The sequence below is a fragment of the Ixodes scapularis genome, unplaced genomic scaffold, assembly GCF_016920785.2.
Source record: "Ixodes scapularis isolate PalLabHiFi unplaced genomic scaffold, ASM1692078v2 PGA_scaffold10__122_contigs__length_95168666, whole genome shotgun sequence".
NCBI classification, from domain to species: Eukaryota; Metazoa; Arthropoda; class Arachnida; order Ixodida; family Ixodidae; genus Ixodes; species Ixodes scapularis.
This window is the reverse complement of record NW_024609836.1, coordinates 33973062-33996036: the sequence shown is the minus strand read 5'-3', so window position 1 is coordinate 33996036 and position 22975 is coordinate 33973062. Positions and strand designations below refer to the sequence as shown.

General features: G+C 49.2%; 1 protein-coding gene and 2 pseudogenes across 1 annotated transcript in view; all 3 read left to right on the top strand.

Moving 5' to 3' along the window:
- Window positions 1–6032: 6032 nt before the first annotated feature.
- Window positions 6033–7124, top strand: LOC115328419 (annotated as a pseudogene).
- Window positions 7125–7506: 382 nt separating this feature from the next.
- LOC121047290 lies at window positions 7507–10015 on the top strand (annotated as a pseudogene).
- Window positions 10016–16463: 6448 nt separating this feature from the next.
- The window catches only part of LOC8033668, a 51139-nt gene continuing 44627 nt past the window's right edge, over window positions 16464–22975 (top strand). Inside the window, exons 1-6 of the mRNA XM_042288523.1 lie at window positions 16464–16494; window positions 16598–16769; window positions 16865–17280; window positions 17407–17579; window positions 18477–18574; window positions 19082–19427. Of these exons, the coding sequence (XP_042144457.1) occupies window positions 16464–16494; window positions 16598–16769; window positions 16865–17280; window positions 17407–17579; window positions 18477–18574; window positions 19082–19427 (1236 nt within the window). The remainder of the gene's footprint in view (window positions 16495–16597; window positions 16770–16864; window positions 17281–17406; window positions 17580–18476; window positions 18575–19081; window positions 19428–22975) is intronic.

Genomic DNA, 22975 nt, shown 5'->3' with positions numbered 1-22975 from the left:
CCTTTCCTCCATTGTCGCCCCTAAAGAAGAAGCCGAACCGGTTTCGAAACGTTGGGCCCCTGATTTAGGAATTGGTTGGTCGTCATATCTTAATAAGAAAAACAATATATTTTCCAATTGAAAGCTACCCGATGATTACGTTTAAAAACCCGTGGTCACATTTTGGTTGCATTCATTCAGTAAAGAAGGGGGAGGGGAGGGTGGGAGGAGAGTGTTTGTTTGTTATTTTACGGTAATCGAGCGCTGCGCTAGGAAATATCAAATTGAGAGCGCAAATAGGCGGAGTAGATTAAATCGATGTAATATAGATCTGCCGACGGAAAGTGAGGGAAACCTATATTGGCTCTTAATTTGCCTACTTCTTTCAACATACCCAACGCTTCGTTCAATTGCCAAGCACAAGCCAAGGAAATTTCATCTGGTTCTTGGCTGATAGTATATAGAACGAAATAAATGCAGAACACACCAATCGAGCTTTTGTTTTTCACCATTTGACAGCGCTCTTTGTGCTTATTTTGCTGCGACGGACACCGGAACATATAGCAGTGACGAAGGCTGGTTTGTTCATCAGTGCAGAAATACTCCATAATCAGCGAGACGTCAAACCTTATACTAAAATTACATAAGACACGTTTCATTGGACATTTCGCCTTTAATGCGGGAGGCTTCTGCTATGTCCCTACTATTTATTGTCGCCGCACTCACCGAAAATACCCCTCGCATGGGACGCGAAGCGTCTAATGGAATTATCCACGAAGCGTATTTCATGCATCAAACTGACAACTTTCAAGATTACCTGATTTTCTTTCCTCTAGTTCATTGCTACTTGTCCCCAGCCTAGATTTTGTGATGAAAGCGGACGAGGTATTCTGAGTCACTGGCATACATGCCTTACATGTGACGTCATATGGCACCGTAACATCCGCCATTGCTGCGCACCACGCTCCTGTGCCTGTACCTTCTCCAGCATACATTTCGCAATATCGAATTTGCTATTCTTTGCAAGCCTTGTGGAGAAGAACAGAGTCGATGGGGGCAAATGTATGCCGCAGGAGGTACGGGCTCTGGAAGATGGCACGGAGCAATGGCGGCTGCCGTGACGTCAATGCAAGCATGTATAGGGAGTATTCACTGGACGCCATATTTGTGGGTGCTGTTTAGAGCGCATGCTCAGAACGAGCTCACATCCATAGGCTGCTAAGACCGGCACTCTTGATGGTGCTGAATGTACGTTGCAAAATAACTGTGTAAGCTCGCCATCAGCACGCGCTCAGCATTCGCGCACACAGCTATGGCCACCAGTGAATACTCCCTATACTATGACACTTGTATGAGAACATTAAGACTTTGTAAGGGTACAACGCGAAAGACCCCACCAAATGCGGGCGCTAAACCTGCAGGCTTCATTACTGGTGCTGACGTTTCAATTCAAATTAAGGTGACAAGATAAGCGTATATTGGCGCCTGTAAGTAGGATTCTATGTGTTCAGAGTTTGTTTTTCGTCAAATGTGGAGGGTGTTTTATGAACTGCGTTTTTTGTCTAAAATTCGGAACTTATTGGAGTTTATTTTTCAGGGGCAAGTGTTATGGCGCGTTCACAGTGGAAGCGGATCCGCAAACGCGAAGCGGATCCGTGCGTTCTCAACCGCAAAGCGGCTAGGATAGAGCGGTTGGAGCGCGTTTTTGCCGACCGCTTCGGGACCGATTTCTCCCAACCGCTTTCACAAACCGCAAAGCGGCAACCAATCACAACGCGACGCTGACGTGACGTCAGTGACTTTCGAAACAAGATGGCACCTGTCGCTGGTGAGGCGTCCAAGGCCCTGTAGTCCTAGCGTTACAGCAGACAAATCAACGGAGAAACGTCATGTTCACGTCCGTCACTTGAATCCGCCGCGAAAATAATTGACTCGTAATTTTAACGGGCTTCGTACCGTTGATTTGGTACGGGTAAGTGTTTGTTTATTCTCCCGGGTGCAACAGCCCGAAACTCGCTGCCTTGTTAGTCTCTGCTCGTAGAACGTCAGAGTCCGCCCCTGATCGACCGAAATGTCAGCTTTTGTACCCATTGAGACAGTCGCGAGAAACTGTTGAAAGCTTTTGACACCGTGCATGACCACCACGAAGACCGATAAAGACGTCGTGAGCCTGATTGCTTAGCCAAAGCACTGCCGCGGAGCGGGTAGGGTATTTGCGCTAGCTCGACCTGTAACGTTTACTACTAACAAAAGAAATAAAGGGAACATACTTAAGGAATAAAGTGTACGTAGACGGTGCAGAGGTAATCCATACGGTGTTTATTTGAGCTTAATGTCAAACAAACAGTAGACTCGATCGACGTGCGATTCACGAGAGGAGAGTCCGCTGCCAACGAAGCCACGACCGGCTAGCACCGAACACATCATTCCCCCGCTCCACGGTCCACCCCACCCCTAACAACTTCGAAAATGATAAGAGCGAACGAGGGGGGAAAACTGGCCCTCTATCCTAAAAACAAGGTCAGCTGGTCATGCGGAAAGGGTCCACTTCGAAGAAAAGGTTGGGGGCATCCTGTTCTGAGTCAGCAAGACGCGCCTAGCTGGGCTTCGCTTGTGGGCAAATTCGAGGGAATCACAGGCGAGTTTTGCGGGTCCATGCTTCTTTTTTCGCCGCCTGATCTCGTGATGCGTGCGAACATCTCGGAGAAATATCTTCAGAGTACCAAAATGCAAAACTTTGGCTTTGGATCCTCGATTACGGTGGATTTTGGATTGCAAAACAGGGTTGCCAAACGCAAGTCTCAAAAGATCACGCGTGATCGCCGAGAAACCGCCAACCGCCCCTCGGTGTGTCTGAACGTGGTCGCTCGCGAACCGCATCCGCAATCGCTTCGCAAACGCGGATCCGCTTCCAGTGTGAATGCGCCATTAGTGGCCAGTGCCCCGGTTTTGCGACGGCGTGAGCTTAAACGAAACGTTTCCCCGCTAAATTGGAGGGAAAAGTTAACGTCACGTGACCTATGTACCAATTCGTTTCCTTCTATATTTGGCGGGAAAACACCTCACTACCTTAAAATCATTTATTCATTAACAACGTATCGACGCTCAATCAACGCAACGTCACTTCCATATCATGTCACCATACGACGCACGATCGGCGCAGTGCCAATCGCTCGTCATCGCCATATCGTGGAATAAACAGCAAAAACTTAAATATATAATATCCGTGTGCTCTATGTATGCTTGATTCAAGAGAACGCGGTTCGCACCAATTTATATTTCTTGATTTGAATTTCTAGTTGACGCTTTTCCATCCGTTGGCAATACTAATATGCCCCACGAAACAATTTGCAAACAAGTGTTGCTTCGATAAATGTCCATACCTTAAAATCAATAAACTTTTTGGAAGTAGTCACTGGGAAGCTCTTATTTATTCCATCCTATCCATCCTTCGGCCTACCCTCGGCTCCGTGGGGCTGGGTGGTAAACAGCGTTATATAGAAGCTGCACTGCTCACACCCTCTTCCCTCGTGTATGAAATTTATGTGGTTCATAGCTTTCAGTGTTAGAAAAAGCAAAGCACTCCTTCCTACAAGAAACACAAATAGTAGTACTGGAGAACGGAACAGCGACCTTTGTCATGACCCGAAAGTACAATGACCAGTGGCTCTGAATGAGCATTGAGATAAGAGGTAAGATCCCTTTTGTAAATGGTCCGAGATTTGAAAAAAAAAAAAAAAATAGTTGAGTGGCATTTTCCTAGGACCCGTGCACTCACCAAACCTAAAATACCGTCTTTATTTTTTTCCCCTGGTATTGGTACGTTGAATTTCTGGGTTTGTCGCATAAATCCAAATTGAAAAATTTACCAGCGGATGTTTTTCGCAGTTTATAGGATTTATACGAAAACACGGAACTATAACTATTAGACAACAGCTATTTTTTTTTCAGGAGCAAACAAGAGTGGGGTCCTCATGCTAATAAGAACAACTTTCAGCAATTAACTCTTATGCCGTTTCGCCGTGACGTACGAACACACACCATAGAACACACATATTCTACGAACGTCTCACAGTGAAGTACGGACACACACATAGAACACACATAATCTGCGGCACATTTAGTAAAATATTAAAAATGTGACAAGAAAAACGCAAGACAGCGCTGCGAGTCTGTTTCATTCTTGTGTGCCTGTGAGCGTGACTGCTCATCCGCGCTGTTCCATCCAAGCATGAATTACCAACTAGCTCAAGCATCCACATTATCAAATGACAAGAAAGCTGATGAATTACGACGCCACTTTGTTTGACTCATCCAGTAAAAAGTAGTAAGTATTCCGGGGTGCGCACAAAGACGATATTTTATGTAAAAACGGGTGGCTATGAAATACGAGTCTCTGTCTGTTCCTTCTACTCAAAGTTTCCAATTTCTTCCACCACAATCTCAGGTGTTATATGACATGATTAGCTATCACCAGCTCGCCTGCACACTCAATGTCTTTTCACTTACGAGTTACTTGTTTTTATCACAGTGCGAAAATTATATTTTACGCCTTCGCAAGAATCCTACGCGCACCGTCACGAGCGGCGGCCTAAAGCTACACGAGCCTTTGTTTGCACAATGAGAGGAGCTTGCAATTTCCACGTAAAGCGGGTTTCACATGCAGCGATTTTGCCACTAGAGCAGCGCGATTTCTGCCTTCGCAGCACTCCCGCCAGCCGCAGCGGCTGAGCGGCACGGTTCCACCAGGTTGGAAATTTTTCGCCGCGGCAGAGCCGCAATTTCCGCGCTGGTCACTCGCAGCGCGGCGGGAAATCACGTGACAGGAGGAGAAACACTGCGGGAAAGCTGGCGCATAAGACGGCGGCGTTTAGACTGTTATAACCGGAAACAATTATTGATATCTTTAGTGTGTCTCAATGACTAGACATTTCATTTTTCACAAGACGTTTATTACGGAAAATTGCTGGGATTATGCTCAAATCCGGGGAATATCCTTTGTTCTTACAGGATGATTGAGCTGGTACTCCTGTCACTAGTTGGGATGTCAATGCAAGAGAAGGTTGTAAAAAAGAAACCCCACATTGTTTTCATCATGGCAGATGATTTGGTATGAATTATTTTGATATTTTTTCTTTTGTGCTAGAACAACTGACTTAATACGAGTTTATAGCTTTAGGTACGTACATTTCTGTGTAGTCTGTTAAATAAACTGGGATGGTTGCGGCGGGTCCGCTTTGCGATGTACAAGTTTCTAAGTTTGGATTAAGAAAGCTAAATTGTTGATGGTGTTTAGCCCCAGTGGCTCTAGATTCTTTAGTACTTGGCTTTAGTCCTATTTTTACGGGGTACTTATACTGCCTCCAGTGAACCAGAGGCAGTGATAGCCGATCATTGAATATAAAAGAAAATACAAGGACCTCTTTTGTAAAGTTTGCCTACCCCCTTAGGGTTCGACGGTATTGCTGATATTGTCCTGAGCTCCATGGGAGTGCACGAGCCAGCTTCCGTGTTTAAGAATTGTTGTGCATAGAGGCAGACGTGGCTACCCATATGATATTTTTGCTATCTAGAAAACGGAGAGGCTTATTTGCTCTTCACGAAGCACATCCATTTATAATGGGCCCTGCCACGCGAATCCAAAATGATACTAATTGATCTTATTTACCACGTGTGAATTTGTTGTGTTTTGAGTTTCTGAGTCGGAGAACCGCTTATGCAAATTGTTGTTAAACAGCGGGGGGAGCCCGGAGCCAGAGATCGAATCGGACATTTATAGTGCACTGGGCCGGCTTGCTAGAACAGCGTCTCAGCTGAGACTGGGTGAAAGAAAGCATTGCAAAGCTGGGGCGCGCGAGCGTTTTGAGACGCAACTTGAGTCCCGCTCAGCTCGTGCGCTGGCTTTGGCAGTGCTTTCTTTCACCCAGTCTCAGCTGAGACGCTGGTTCTAGCACGCCGGCCCTGGTGTCACCATTGTTCTCGACATTCTTTGAATCGAAGTATTTGTAGCAGGGCACAAGCTGTGTCATGCTAGTGAAAGAGCTCATCCAATCATGTACCATGGGACGTCCTACGCCACACCATTCCTCGCCTTGATAAACTCGCACTTCAGAACAATAAACATCATTCATCACCCGACTGGCGGCCCGCTTACATGGTGGCAGCGGTGCCCAGTCGAGATGTCGAAACCGTCAACGCCGCCGATGCCGCCATTGCCGTCAACGCTGCTGCCGCCACCGAAGCCCCTGGACACCTCAGGCGACGCATGGCTCGGATGGAAAAATTAAAAACGTGAGTTCGCCTTGTTTTCCACCGCTACGCAATTGAGCAAGCAGCCGCAGGAAGTGCAGGCAGCAACCTTACTAATAACAATCAGAGAAGAAGCCAGAAAGGCGTATGGCACCTTTAAGTTCACTACAGATGAAGAAAGAAACAGTTTAGAAGTACTGATTCAAAAGTTCGAAGAATACTACAAGCCCGCTACAAACCTGACTTTCCAGAAAATCAGATTGGGGTCAAGAGACCAAAAAGAAGGTGAACCTTTCAACGAATGGTTAACAGAGCTAAGGATTCTAGCTAAGAATTGCGAATTTGGAGAGCTAGAAGATCGGAAACTACGCAGCCGTATCATCCTAGGAGTTCGAGACAAGAGCCTGCAGCGGAAATTACTTGTTGAAAACCCAACCTACGAAAATACCGTTGGGCTGTGTCGCCTTCAAGAACAAGGGCAGGAAAAGTTCTGGGAGATTACTGGAAGAGCGCAAGGCGCACCTGAGACAACTATTGATGCTGTTGCTGCGAAAAAGAGTCCCTGCTCTAGGTGCGGCTATTTTGCTCACCGCGGCGAAACCTGCCCAGCAAAAGGAAAAACGTGCAAGAAATGTGGAAGGCTTAATAACTTTGCTCAAGCGTGCAAGACGCCTATACTTCAACAAAGCGCGAATAAACTGAAGAAAGAACTACGCGCTCTGCACACCGAAAGTGACGAGGAATTCTTTCTCGAAGCATTAACGGTAAACTGGGTCGCGACCGACAAGTGGAGCGCGTCAGTTCACATTGAGGGCAAACCAATGGCGTGCAAGCTAGATACGGGCGCTAACTGCTGCGTCATATCAATGCAAGACGTTCGTAAAGCTTTCAGATAAGCCTGGGCAAGAGTGTCAAGTGACGCTAACTGCGTTTTTTGGAAACAAGACGACTGCTCACGAGAAAGTAAAATTGCTCCTTTCCGCAAACGGCAGAGCGCACGAAGAACGCTTCTTTGTCGTAGAACAACATGTGCCGATCACCTTGAGCGGACCCGTTGCCGAGCGCCTGGGACTTCTATACCGGGTGCAGAATGTTCATCTAGAGAACTTGTACCAAGCCGCACAACCTTTTGCAGAACTTTTCAAAGGCCTTGGGCAATTGAAAGATGTCGAGTATGAAATGAAGCTGAAACCTGGAACTGTTGGAGTCGTCGTGCCGGCCAGGAGAGTTCCAGTTGCCCTTCAAGACAAGGTCAAGGCGGAACTTCAGCGCTTGGAATAGCAAGGCGTCATAACCAAGGTAACAGAGCCTACTGCATGGTCTAGCCACATGGTCACCGTCATTAAAAATGACAAGTGCACATTTGTTTGGACCCTACTGCACTCAACAAAGCACTTTTGCGTGAAAACTACCCAATGCCAACCCTAGAGGACGTCTCGCCGCTACTTTCTGGAGCGAAATTCTTTTCGACCCTAGATGCGGCGTCAGGATTTTGGCAAATCAAACTTGCAGAGTCGAGTTCCAAACTTTGCACGATGAGCACACCGTACGGGCGATATCGCTTCCTCCGGATGCCCTTTGGGATCGCATCCTCGCCAGAAATTTTTCAAGCAGCAATGCACCGCCTACTAGAAGTGCTACCCTGTGTCGCCGTAGTGATGGACGATATTCTACTCTGGGGCAGAACAAAAGAAGAGCACGACCATCACTTGACGCTGCTGCTGTCGCGCTGCCGAGATTACAATCTTCGACTGAATCTCAAGAAATGTACTTTTTTGCAGACAGAAGTCCGCTACCTAGGTCACATCCTGACCACGCAAGGCCTGCGCCTGGACCCGGACCGCGCAAATGACATCCTGGCGATGCCGCCACCCTCAAACAGTAAGGAGTTGCAAGTTTTTCTTGGCACAATAAACTTTCTGCAGCGTTTTGTACCTCGCATGTCCGACGTGACTGCGCCGCTGAGAGCTCTACTGCGCAAGGATGTTGCCTGGGTGTGGACCGAACAGCAGCAAAACAGTTTTGACGCGCTAAGACGAGCATTCATCGAAGCACCGGTTCTGTCGTACTTTGATCACAAAAAAAAAAACAGTCACTCTTTCTGTTGATGCCAGCCAATACGGAGTGGGGGCCGTCCTTACTCAGGAAGGCCATCCTATCGCTTTTTCATCTAGATCCCTTGCTGAAACGCAACAGCGATACGCACAAATTGAAAAAGAAACACTGGTAATTGTGCACGGCTGTACCAAATTTCATGATTACATTTTTGGCCAGGCGGAAATAATTGTCGAGACGGATCACCGTCCCTTGTTGCCGATCTTTCAAAAACCACTGCACCAAGTTCCACTTCGTTTGCAACGTATGCGATTGACTTTGCAACGCTATCCCATCCGTCTTCTATACAAGGCGGGCGAAGAACTCTTTCTTGCCGATATTTTGTCACGCTTCCCCAGTAAAGTCAGCATGCAAGAAGAAACCACACACTTTCATGTGAACGTACTTGCTTACGTTTCAGCATCAGAAACTCGCTTTAAGGACGTTCTTGGAGCAACCAATGAGGACCCCGAACTCTCAAACCTGCGTGACTACGCGGAGACAAGCTGGCCTGATAACAAGCAAGACGTCCCAGAAATCGTCCGTCCCTACTGGGCGTACCGCGAGAAGATACACACTCAAGACGGCCTTCTGTTTCGCAGCGATAAGGTAATGATACCAAAATCAAAAAGAGTAGAAATGATGTACCTCCTGAACATGGCACACGCGGGGGCGGAAAAGATGAAAGCGCGAGCAAGAAGTGTGATGTTTTGGCCGAACATGTCTAATGATATAGAGCAGTTTTGTAAGGCCTGCAACGTGTACCAGATGCATCAGCCACGAAACGTAAAGATGCCTCTTCTGAGCCACGACGTGCCGACATTGCCTTGGGAGATCGTGGGAATGGACTTGTTCTCATACGGCGGACGCGAGTTTGCAATATTTATAGACTTCTATTCGTTCTTTTTTGAGGTTCGGGAGCTCCGCAACACAACCGCAAACATGGTTAAATCGTGGTGTGCTGAAGTTTTTTCAGTTCATGGGCTACCACTGAAGCTGTGTAGTGACAACGGCCCGCCATTCAACAGCAAAGCGTTCAAAGACTTTCTAGCCCATCTATGCGTTAAGCACACTACCTCTAGCCCTTACCATCCACGCTCTAATGGTATGAGTGAAAGAGCAGTTCAAGAGGCCAAGAAACTTTTTAAAAAGTGCTCGTTCAGAATCCCAGACTTCCAAATGGCTTTACGTGAGTGGCGAAATACTCCCAGAGATGCTGTCCTCAAGTCTCCTGTGCAGAGGCTGACGGGACGACAGACGCGGAGGCTGCTACCGGTACCAACAAGCCACCTGGAGCCGGAGACTGTGCCAAGCAAAGCAGTCCACAACCGCCTCAAGGAGATCCGGCAGCGGCAGATGACCTTCTACAACCGCAACTTCCGACACCTGCCGCCATTGTCACCGGGGCAACAGGTCACGGCGTACGACACACGTTAGCGAACTTGGTCGCCAGAAGTCATCCTGAGACCAGCGGGCACCCCGCGTTCAGCGATTCTTCAGACTGAAGACTGCCGCGAGATTCGACGCACAAGAGAGCACCTAAGGGAGGCAGTATCCCAGCCGGACTCAAGTCGACCTTCCACCGAAGACCGACAGGCAGACCAGGACATCAACGAGCCCAGTCAAGAGCAACGCAGAAGTACCCGAGAACGCCGGAGAACCCTGCCGGTACCCACTGCCCGAGAGACTGTAACCAAGCCCCTTCCCCTTTTCCCATTCCCCTTTAAAGAAGGGAGATGTAGCAGGGCACAAGCTGTGTCATGCTAGTGAAAGAGCTCATCCAATCATGCACCGTGGGACGTCCTACGTCACACCGTTCCTCGCCTTGATAAAGGCGCACTTCAGAACAATAAACATCATTCATCACCCGACTGGCGGCCCGCTTACAGTATTAATCACTGGGCGTCGTCAATGGCCAGGTATATTAATCAGAAATACAAGTAAATACATTTGGAGACAATAAGTTGTGGCCATAGTTCAGTTGCAGCGATGTATCACGGAGTACACAAGCCTATGGTATACAGAGAAAATAAAAGTGCAAGGGAAACAGAGAAGAAAGACGAGACAAAAACAAAGCGGTACTATAAACTGAACGTTATTGCGGAAACCCACCCACACGCACACACACAGACGCGCACGCACGCGCGCACGCTTCGGGCGCGCGCACCACACAGAGACACACATATTTATGAGGACGGTGCACTGACGCATTCTCCTTCGCAGGATAGCCTGATTAAGTGATTAAGTGATTTACTGCCACGAAACAGGTTCGCACAAGGCAGCGTGCCAGGCGAAGCATATACGTAACCTACCTTTCAATTCTATAGTCTATGGCAGAAATGTTGGCCACCTTTGACAATTCAAACCTACCAGCGTCCAGTGTTGCACTTTGTGCGCTTTCACGTCCTTCGGCCCGCCGGAGTTACACGGAGCTCGGGTTCAATCGTGTGTCCCGCAGTTGTAAGCGGCAACGACGGCAACAGATGGTCATGCTTGTCGTTTTTATGCGTTGGAAGATGCCTTTACGAAGCGTTTGTGTGTTAGAAAGTACGAAAATGACTACCGAACGACCTTCCCCAATGCCAGTAATCCATGAAATCGACATGAAATTATTTTTGATCCTGTTGTCAGATTGCTCTTTGCTCGCTGGCGGATCGAGTAGGCGTACTGGGATTGAGATGAGAGCGGTGATTCTCGCCAGCGAACGAAGGACATCTGTCTTCGCAATTCCTGGGCTTGTATTAAAATGGTTCGTGCCGAACGTGGCCTCGAATGTTTTGTATACAGGGTGCTCGGAGGTAAACACACACAAACAATGACGGAACTTGCGTGGGGAGTATGTTACTTTCGGTTGGCTATTGTTTTCACTTTCTTTTGAGGACACGCAGTGAGTAGCGAGAACTTTCAAAGTCTCACCGTTGAGTGCCAACTGCGGTACCTCCTAAAATTTACTTATGCGGGATCGACGTGCCTTTCTAATTCCTTGGGTGAAGAGAAAGAACACTTGTTTCTCAAAGAAATGACAAGCTACCGAAGGTATCGTGGGCGCATCTTCAGGACTACCTGTTCGAATACTTGCCTGGTGTACATATCTGAGAACGACTTAAAATCAGACATGAGTTAATTCTACCTACTTACATTTTTCGGTAACGAGTAACGTATTTAGTTACTTTTCAAAAAAAAAAAAAAAGGAACGAGTAACGTATTTCATTACATCTAAGGACAAGTAACGAGTAAAGATATTTCGTGGCTTTTGAAGAGTAACGTGTTCCTCAACCTTTAAACAGCCTGAAGTGAATCTAAGGGCAAAAACGAGTGGGTTTAGATAGAATTTGACATAAACACCGAGACTGCAAGCAAAAAAAACAAAAACATGAACACTAAAAGGTCTCGAACGGCCCCGTTTTAATTCAAACCTGAGTTCGCGTCTATCGCGACAGAGGCATATGAGCAACCCGAAAAACAACTAAATAGTGTGAAAGTATACGATCGTTTATCGCTGAACACGTCGTCGATCTCGGGGCTGACAAAACGGAAAATCAAAATGTCCCTAGCCGACGCCCGGAATTTCTACGGAAATTCTCCCTGCTTGCCCCAAATATTGTGTACTATTAAATATATCTTGTTTTCTGCATCAGCTCCACTTTTACCATGAGATATATATTATATATGATTTACGCCACGCATACTTTCTCAAAAATTAGTTTATCGGGTCAAAATCATGGCCAAAGCCAATCTGCCGAAGAGAGATCCGAACTGTCGAATGGAATCTTATTTTCATCTTAGATGTTATGCACCTCATCAAAACATCGTACTGCTTTAATAACTTCATTAGCAATTTTTATAATAGTCAGGGCCGGTTGCACCAACGCCGCTTACCTTAACCCAAAGCGGCACTTTCCTAAGCCGGCTTAGTGCCCTAAACCGAGCTTAGGTAAGCACGGGTTTAAATTCCGGTTGCACCAACGTTAAGCCGGCTTTACAGACGCGCCCCTAGCTAAACGCTGGATTTGCGTAGGGAATCTAGGGACAAACAGAGCAAACTAGGGAAGGCTCAGAGCGACGAATACGATTGGCGGAGAGGAATCACGTGATGTAAAAAAAAGAAAAAAAAAACTGCCGTAGTAATTGTCGTCGGCGTCTGCTTTTCGCTGTATTTCTTCGGTGAGTAACAAATTAAAGGTCTCCAAATTCAATCATTTTTTCGTTTAACTTTCAATAACAGAAGTCAAAGCTTCAAATAAACACGAATGCTCTTTACATCTGTGATTGTGTGTTTAATATCGGTTGATAACAGGATATTTTGACAGTGGTAGTAGTTTTCGTGCTCACATTTTGAGGCGAAGGAGCCATCGGGGGCCCCAAATCTCACCGAACGCGAGAAGGACACTCTACTCGCTACATCGCTGAAGACAAAACATCATGGATATAAGTAGGCAGGTAAGATGACTACTAAAACCAAGTCAAGCCTGAGAGCGATGAAGTTCAAAACAGTGACAAACTCGCCACGGCAGCTGCGAAAATGCCCGGAAATCGTCGAATAGAAGTCATCGAGAGGTCAGGTCACGAGACCTTGCATCGACGGTACTCGTTGCTATCAGCAAGGTGACAGAACTGCACTGTACCGTCGTTGAACATCCGCTGCAGCCTCAAACGGACTTCAATTTCACACTGTCGAGTTCAGAAAAAAAAAAAACAAAAAAAACTCCCACTAGTACATTACATCGTGCCGATAAGAACGGTCGTCTCTTCGCATCACCTACCCCAGCCTGCCCCGATACAGCAATGCACGAATCTAACATAGTAGTCGTTACGATTTGTCGTCGCCACGAATAAAAGATATAAAGCAAAATATTCCTAAAAAATCGCGATCACCAAAAAAGTTACGGAGGACACAACAAAGCGCAACTTTCAACTGAATTTTATTGAAAACGTGTTCCGGTATATAGTCTCAACCATCGTCACAATGACAACAAACGACAAAAGTAAAGGGAAAACACCATCACAGAGCACAACTCGGAAACAACAGTATCTCGTTCTCGGGAAACGAATGAAAGATATAAAGCAAAGTATATAAAAGAAAATGCGATCACCAAAAAAGTTACAGTTATGGAACGATACTGTTTTCTGAAGCCAAGATTCTACTCGCGAGATAAGGAAAATTCACTGAAGATTGTCTCAAAACTCAGAAAACGAAAGAAATTGAATTTTCGCTGTTTTATTACTTAAAAGCGCCGCAATCTAATGCAAACGGCAGAGGTGTCGACAATCAGCTGATCGCCGAGATCATGTACTGCCACTATTCAACGCGCTGATCAGAATGAAGGATACGCGCTGCAAGTGTAGATAAACAAGGTGGTAAATAACAATACGTTACAGCTATGCGAAAATTAGTAAGTACATACGAATAAGCTCGTTGACAGAAGAACCAACGGGAATACAGACGTGAGCCCCACAGCTCCGTACGTTTCTCGGTTAGGGCTAACACGCCCTGAAAGTGGAGAGCCAACTTGAAAACAGGGGTCGATCAGCACTTCACGCGACAATATTTTGCATCCTTGTCACAATCGAAAGTCATTTTGTCGAAACTTTCACGCTGATGTAGCCTAAAACACTTTGCACAACCAATTTCGTCCACCGCGTCGACCGTGACAAACCAGCCGCCATGTTTCTAATCCAGGATTAAGAAACAAACAGAAGCAAAGCGCCCAATGTTGAGCGCTTAAGTTAAGCGTAGTTTAGTGCTAGGTTTAGCGATAAGCGAGTTTGGTGCAACCGAACGAAACCGAAACTAAGCTTAAGTTCCCGGCTAAGCTCCGCTTTGCGCTAAGCGACGTTGGTGCAACCGGCCCTCAGTCCCAAACTAAAGATGTAACAAAAGCGAGAGTTCTCAAACTAGAACACTCGGAGCATGACACACATTAAGGACCATTTCGTGCATGGCACTTTACGAAATATAATTGATCATGGTAAGTCGGACGACGACGACAAAGGGAGGGGGCTCTCGGGCTTGACATTGGCTCCCTCAATTTGCGGCAATTATTGCGGAATTATTCGAAGCTCCTCCAAATTTATGGTACCAGCGAATTCTGCAAGAGAAGCAAAATCGAGGGACACGCCATTTATTCTTGTGAGTAGATTTTCAAAGCCAAACTTTTCCTCTTGAAGTCGCACCACTGGGAGGAAAAGCTGAGCCTCGAGAAATGAACAGGCGTCAACACCTGTGCGGCCAAGAGCAGCTGACGTTGAACCTAACCGTAGGCCTAACCGGGAGAACACCCGTTAGGCTCGGTGCGTATAAACAAAAATTACGCAAATCACGACGGAAAGAATATCTGATGAAATCGACATGTGGGACGAAAAAGACTAAGACGTGGAGGAAGTGGCCGCGGAGTTCGATGACAGCGGCAGGACCCTGGACCAAAACGGTCCGTGGGTTATAATCATCAACGACCGCAGGAAGGTGGAAAAAGAGAAGAAGAAAGCCGACGCGGCGGAATTAATGGGGCAAGCTGCCAACAACCAACGATCGAGGGGAGATGCTGGAGTTTCCCAGAGATGAAGAAGGCTTCCCCCACTCCCGGAGGACGAGTACAAGGTCGTCTTCAAGCCGAGGACAGGGATGAAGGTGGCATCATGAACGGACCAAGCCATATCGCAAGGCCTGGCGATTGCAACCGAAATACCAACCAAGGAGTTCTACGCACACGTGACAATCCAGACGCAGTGGGCACAAAATCTAATCGTGGCAAGCACGGCAAGCGAAGACTTTGCGTTGAAACTAAATGACGTTACAAAGGTCCAGCTGGGGACTGTAACCTACGATCTTCTACCATACCTCAAACCAATACCCGGAAGTGTGAGAGGGGTGGTACACGGAATCGAGGCAAAGACGTCTGAACGGGAGCTGATGGAGCTACTATCCGCGAAAGGACACAACATATTGCACGCCAGAATGCTAAGAAAGTCACTCTCGGCGCTGCTAACCTTTGAGGCGCCCCACGTGCCTTTCTATGTGAAGGTGGGCAGTGCATACACACGGTGCAGACCGCATAGGAGGTCTGTGCAGTACTGCAGGGCCTGCGGCGAAGTGGGCCACCGGCAGGACGTCCGCCCGCACTCGGACACAAACCAGTGTCCAAGATCCGGAGAAAAGATGACCCGGGAAAGCCACAAATATCAACACAAATGTAAGATATGTGACCAGCCGCTTAAGACCGCGAGCAAGGAGTGTAAAAGAACGCTCCCAAGCCGGGAGCCCCACCTCTACACGTGAGAGACAAGAACGCCAGTGGAACCAACAAGTGACGTGGAACGCCGAAACAAAGCAAAAGGCGCAGCATACGCAGCAGGGGGCATCAACGCTGGAGAGTGGTTGAGGAAGCCGGCCTCGATGGGTTGACCACAAGGCTGGAAGAAAAGACGATTTCCTCCAGCTGGAGAGCAGGCGAGGGAAGAAATGCAATAAAAATCTGTGAGAAAGTGATTGAAGAACTCAAAAGACAAAATGGGGAACTACTTAGGCGGTCGGAGGAGAACGAGAGAAAAGCTCAGACGAGAGAGCAGGAATTAGAGAGGAAGCTAGAGCAACTGATAGATCAGATGCCCGGACAGTCGATCCAAAGCCAACCAATGCAGTAGAGACAGCAGGATGCACTAGTAGAGGTTGTACACGCACAGGGGGAGACAATCTCCGCGGAGTCTTATGGTAGTGAATTGGCGTTACCGCCACTGAAGCGGAGGGCGCGCGTCACGGCGCGTGCGAGAAGAGAGGCGCGTGATTCAGAACCCGTTGGAGGGGACGAAGAGAGCTTCGTAACGAAGAGCATGTTGGAGAGCGCGTTCACGGGGTGCATGGAGAGGGTGCTGAACGTGTTGCAGAGCCGCAGCTCGAGATTAGCACAAGGCACGCCGAGCCCATTCGACGCCTAGGCGCACTACAGCAGAGTCACAGAGAACATCACACTACCAAAGACTGAGGCTATAATAACGAAGATGAGTCGGAGCTGTAGGAAGTACGTCATCTGGCAGTGGAACTGCCGCGATTTTCCGTAGGAAGAGGGGGAATCTGCAGGCAGTACGTTAGCTTCAAAGAAGAAGAGAGCACACCCGACGTTATCGCCGTCCAGGAGACGTGGGGCATGGCCAAGCTCTCCGGCTACAGGGCATACGGTATAAGGATGCCAAGGAGAAGACGCGGGTCACGACGCTAGTCAAAAGGAACCTACCCGTCAAAGAGCACGCGGGATCTCGCCGGTGGAACACGTGTTGATAGAGATCATATCCAACACGAAAAGGGAAGGGCGCAGCGTCTTTGTGCTCAACGTCTACAGTAAACCCGCCAAGCGTCACATGTTCGCCGCACTCTTCCGGGCGGCCCTGGAGATCGCAAAGCAACAGGCCCTAGTGGTCGTCGGCGACTTCAACGCGCCGCGTTCAGACTGGGGGTACCTGACGGAGACCGTGAGAGGCAGGAACCTCTGGGCTATGACGCCCATGACAGAGGACTGACTCTGATTACTGACCCAGATCAACCCACCAGGAGGGGAGATGCAGGGCACAAGGACATCACGCCGGACCTAGCATTCGTCCGGAACGTGAAACGAGCGGAGCAGATCAACACCTGGGAAAATCTCGGCAGCAACCATTTCGTGGCTGCGGTGACGGTCATAGCCGGCCCGGGGAAACCGAAGGGCACAAGGATTAGTATTACGGATTGGGATGCCTTCAGAGGATTTCTAGAAGAGTTTGAGGAAGAGGACACTGAGAACATCGAGGAGTGGATGGAAGAGCTGAGGGCCTGCGCCGAGCACGCGACCAAGACCGTGCCAAAGGAGGCGAATGTGCTGACTGCGGGCAGTAAGCTCCTGCACATGAGGGAGGCCAAGTCCAGCATGCAGAGGAGGCTGAGGATCCAGAGACACAACCGCAACCTTCGGCGTAAGATCGCCAAGTTAAGTAACGAGATTGAAGCCCATGCCAACAAGATCACGCGACAGCAGTGGCAAGACCCCTGCGACGACTTCGGCCAGCAGCTTGGCGCTCTGAAGACCTGAAACACCCTTCGGCACCTGCTCGATCCAGACGGCACCAAGACGGCCCAGAAGAGCGAGATCCTGCGTCGCCATAAGGAGACCGGCGAAGACCTTATGGAGGAGATCCGCAAGAGGTACATAGGGGACAACCCACCCCGAGCTTCCATGGACTACGACGGCGAGAGGAACACGGAGTTGCACGTGCCCATCACCGAAGCGGAAGTGAGGGAGGTCCTGCTAAGACTCAAGACCAAGCCGTCCCCGGTTCCCGACGGGGTGATGAACAAGATGCTACGCAACTTGGGGGACGGAGCCGTTACCGGCATAACGCGATACATAAACGCGTGCTGGGAGTGGGGCTCTATCCTCCAGCATTGGAAGACCGCCAAGGTGGTAATGGTCCCCAAGACGGGCAAGAGGCCGCAACTAGACTCCCTGAGACCCATTTCGTTACCTTTCTGCGCGGGCAAGCTCATAGAGCACGTCATTCTAGGGAGGCTGAACGGGTACATGGAGGAGAGGGAGCTGACGAGGGTAGAAAGTTGGGCAAATTGGTGATTCATAATGTTTAAAAAGCGCAACGAGACGACGACGACTTTCCGCTGCATCCCGGTAATATATACCGAGCTGCAGCGGAAATAAAGTTCAGTTGTAAGTAGCGCTCTGTCTGTGGCTCCTCCTTGTTTGTCCGTCGTCTTGTTGCGCTTTTTAATCATTATGATAAGGAGCTCTTTCCGCCACCATGGTCGGCTTGTGGCCGCATCTGTTCACTCAGGACGCGATGCTGCGCCTGAAGCATCAGATAGTGGATGGAACGGGGAGCTCTCCCCTCGACACCAGAGCGATCCTGGGCCTGAACCTTACCAAGGCCTTCGATAACATTATACACGACGCAGTCCTCGACAACCTGAGTGCGCTTGTCGTGGGCAAGCGGACGTATGAATACATCCAGGACTTCCTGAGCGGGAGGAAGGCAAGATTGGCGGTCGGTGGGGCCAAGTCCGAAGACATCTGCCTCGGGGAAAGAGGAAAACCACAGGGATCCGTGCTGTTCCCGTAGCTCTTCAACGCGCCGATGATATGCCTGCCCGAGAAACTTGAAAGATAGTCGAACTGCAGCACAATATCTACGCCGATGACACCACGCTGTGGGTGACAGGCGGCAGCGACGGCTACATAAAGGAAATACTGAAGGAGGCGATCCGGGTCGTAGAAGAGTGCGTAGCTTCCAGGGGACTGGCGTGCTCTCCGCAGAAGTCGGAGCTCTTGCAGCTGAGATCAAAACTCGGCGGGAAGGAGAAATCGAGCATCCAACTCTTTGCGCAATGGCGCCGCATCCCCAAGGTCGAGAGCATCAGGGTGCTATGCCTGCGGATACAGGCACATAAAAAGAACAGAGAGATGATATAAGCCTTGGGAGAGACGGCCCATCTGGTCGCCCGGCTCATCGCCCGGATCTCCAACAGGAACTATGGGATGAAGGAGGTTGCCTCACGCACCTGGTACAAGCTTTCGTGACGAGCCGGCTGGCGTTCGTGATGAGCGGCCGAAAAGTCTAAGCTGGAATGTATAGTGCGGAAAGCATACAATCGAGCCCTAGGGCTGCCGGACTCGACGCCAAACGAGAAGCTGGCGGCCCTAGGGGTACACAATACAATTGACGAGCTCATCGAGGCTTAAAGAACGGCTCAGCTGGAACGGCTCACGAGGAGCGCGACTGGCAGGCACATCCTCAAGGTCCTCAGCCTCCGGTACGAGAGACAGAGAGGCGAGAAAGTGGACGTTCCCCTACACATCAGGGAGATGCTGCAGATTTCTTCCATCCCAAAACAGATGCATCCCGTACTCGACGCCAAGAGAAGGGAGGCGAGCGCCAAAGCCCTGGGAAGAACGCTAAAAGAAGAGGAGGGAGTCGCGTACGTCGACGCGGCCGAGTACAAGGGAAAAGGAGCCATGGCAGCGGCGGTGGTGAACGGTGACGGAAACCTCGTCGCGAGCTGCAGCTTGAAGACGTTCGACCCGGACACGGCGGAAGAGGTGGCGGTGGCGCTCGCGCTAAGCAAGCCCGGCGTCAGGACAATTACGTGCGACTCGTAGAGCGCGGTTCGCAACTTCGCCAAAGGGAGAGTGTCGCTGAAGACTCTGCGCGTCCTCGAGGGTGCGACGTACTTCGGTGTGAAAGAAAGAGTGAGACACGTCAGACACCGGCACACGCGCCGCTCCCTGGCAACGAGGAGGCTCCCGACGCGGCCCGAGGACTTACCGTCCGGGCCGGCACAACGTCTGGGGCCCCCGTCGCGTCGTCCGGGAGAGACAGGCTGGTGACCTTTAGAGATATTCTCAACCAGTACACGAACGGGAGTGCGAGGTTTCCCCTGCGCACCCCTCATTGAACAAAAGACAGTCAACGGTATGGAGACGTCTGCGAACGAACGCCTATTCGTGTTCGGCTTTACTAAATCGGTGGTACCCGGACAGATACACGAGCGCGTGCCAACTATCTGAGCAGAGGACGAACTTGAGACAAATGGTGTGGAAGTGTAGTAACATAGATAGGGGCGCGTGCGCGAATAAATTACTGACGGAGCTCAGAGATCAAGAGAGCTGGGAGACCACTCTGCTCAGCTCAGACCCTCGGGTCCAAGAAGACTTAGTCCGACTGGCCGACGGGGTCCAGAGGATCCTGGTCGTCGTCTGAGGGAGGGGGGAGGGGGGTGGGGGGGGGGGGGAGGGCTGGGCGGGGATCTTTCGTGGGCTTCTCACCAGTTCCTAATTCCTTTATCGTGCACCAATAAAGTTGTACCGACCGACTGACCGATTATGGTTAGTCTGTATCACCAGACATTGCAGCATTTCCTCATGTGCTAAAACTTTAATTTTTAAGAAGGCTCATCGGTGCTCCCAAAAGCGTCGACTTGGCTTGTCCCACCTCGGCATGTTCCATGGCGACGAGGGGGGAAATGAAAACTGATTTGCTGAAGAACGTTGTTCGAGTGCTACTCAGTGTTGCCGGATGGTCGCACAACAAACCGCCAAAAGACTGGAGGGAATAACCCAAATATAGCCGAAACAGCTAACATTCACCGCTCATTCCCACTGGAAGCGGATACGCGTTCGCAAAGCGGTTACGAACGTGGTTGTATAAAGACCCAGTACTATTGCACGCGCATTTGATGTCATCGAGTGCGCGTGAAATCGTACTAGATCTTTATGCGGAGGGCAAGTTCGTCTGCTTCTTGCGCAGGGGGTAGCAGTGACGTCAGAACGCCGAGCGCTGATTGGCTGATCGCGACTCCTATCTGAGCGTCGTCTGCTCCTTTGCAACGTCGTCTGCTCGCAACGTCGTCTGCGTCTGTCTTAACTTTCCTGCGACTTTCGAAAGTGCAGAGGCCAGGTTCACGAAACGATCTTACGCCAAAAATGTGCGTAAGACAAAACCTGAGAACAAATTAGTATTCACGAAACGAAATTATCGTAGGTTTTGCGCAGGTTACAACGGAATCCTACGACAGCTCCGAAGCTGTCTTACACACTTCTCACGATCAAATCAGCATGGCCGACAGCGTCGCGGTCGCGACGACCAACGGACGTTCATTTTTCTACGTGTGCTTCTCACGCGTCCCGACTTCAAGCAGCAAGAAAAAAGTAAAAAGTATACTTGAAATAGACCACGACGAACAAGAACGCTGGATCCACAAACACCCGGGAAAAGCGGCCACGATTCCACCGACAACGACCAAGCGAGCACGGCAGGTAGGCCTAGCAGGCACTCCGACTCGGCGACCGTCTGCCCACGACCGGCTGGCGCGCTGAATGGAATATGCGCGCGCGACGAAGCCTTCCCGTCTTATACTTTGATCGCTGACCTCAATTTTAGATTAAGAGGTCAATCTCTTCCTCTTGCCATCTCTTTGTTTTCCGAAGCGACGGTGGCTCTCGCCGGTAAAAAAGCGGTGAATCTCCGACAGACGCAGGAAAGGTAAAGCAGCCATCGCTTTGACTAGCAGACGTAAAGCAGACGACGTTAAATGCGCCAACCCGCCGACGCCGTTAAAGAGTGAGGAGTCTCGCCGCACACGAAAGAAGGAAAAAGTATTCGGGAGGGAACTTGCGGGACACTAACCACCCTCACTCTCCGTTCTTAGCAAACAAACCTCGGCGCCTCGGGACACCTCGCCAGTGAGTCCTTTGACTTCCCTCCTTGATGCGCGTCTGCTAGTTGTTAGACAAAAAAAACGTACCGCTCGAGTTATTTCGTCTGCCCTCTCTGAAAGACGAAGTCGAGCTCGCTCGACTTCCGAATGTCGCAGGAAAGGTAAGACAGACGCAGACGACGTTGTGAGCAGACGACGTTGCAAAGGAGCAGACGACGCTCAGATAGGGGGTCGCGATCAGCCAATCAGGGCTCGGCGTTCTGACGTCACCGCTACTTTCTTTCTCATGCGCAGAAGACGAAAATGAGCCCACTTGCGAGGTGTATACAATAGCGTTCGCAACCGCTTTGCGAACGCTGATCCGTTTCCAGTGTGAATGAGCGGTCAACGTTATCAAAAAAAATTTAAAATTGACCTTTAAAAATTTTAGATATATACGGTGACCAAAATTTCCCTCAAACCAGCAAGATTTCTCTTATTCCCAGATAGACCTGAGTATTACCTTACTCTGTGAAATTTCCCTTGGGTTGGCAGCCCTGGTTGAACACTACAGCCAAGAATGTCTTTCACCCGGCAACACAATGCGCAGCGCAAGTATGCCTGATTCTTTGCAGGAGTTGCAATGATGTCAGAATGCCAAACTCTTATTGGCACATAAAAAAAAAATTAAATTAAAAATTAAAACAACTAAAAGCGCCTTAAGGTTTACCCACCATCCTTTCAATCAAAGCCAATCAGAGCTCGGCGTCGTCCTGACGTAACCGCAACTCATGTGCTAGAAGCAGACGACTTCCTCTCCGCATGGGTTCGTTGGTAGAACCTTCTAGAATCGTGTACAGAGCGAATGTAAACCGAGAGATTGCCAACGCGGGAAGGCACAAAACCCATTGCCCACTTCGAACTTTAGCAGCAGAGAGAACAAAAAAGAGAGGGGAATCCAACATTCACCAGCTCTTCCAGAGCACAACACTGCCGTTCCTTCGAGCGCGTCAATAAAACGACTCTTCAGCGACGCCGGAGATGTATTCTCAAGGAAGCGAGGGAACATAACCGACGAAAACTTCGAGAGGCAGCTACTGCTTAGGTGCAACGAATACTCAGAAGGAAACAATATTTCATGAAACAAAAACAGCTGTGTGCAAGGTGCAAAAAAGAAAAAAATTACAGTTTCTTTTCTTTTTTACCGGAAAAATAAACTAGGCATCGCCGAACGCTCATTTTCCGCCCAAATTTAGCGCTAGAGGTAACAACCAGATGCCACAGTTTCAGCCCGAAGGGACACCTTATTCAAAATAGTCTGAAAATTCCAATGGGAAAATAGCGGCTGACGGAGTTTTCGAATACATGGGGCTCTATGGGCACCAGAAACCAAAAACGGGCAGAAATGGGCCCCATTTTCCCATTGAAATTTTCAGAAAATCACTTATAACTTTTAAATAAGGTGTCCGTTCGGTCGGAAACTTT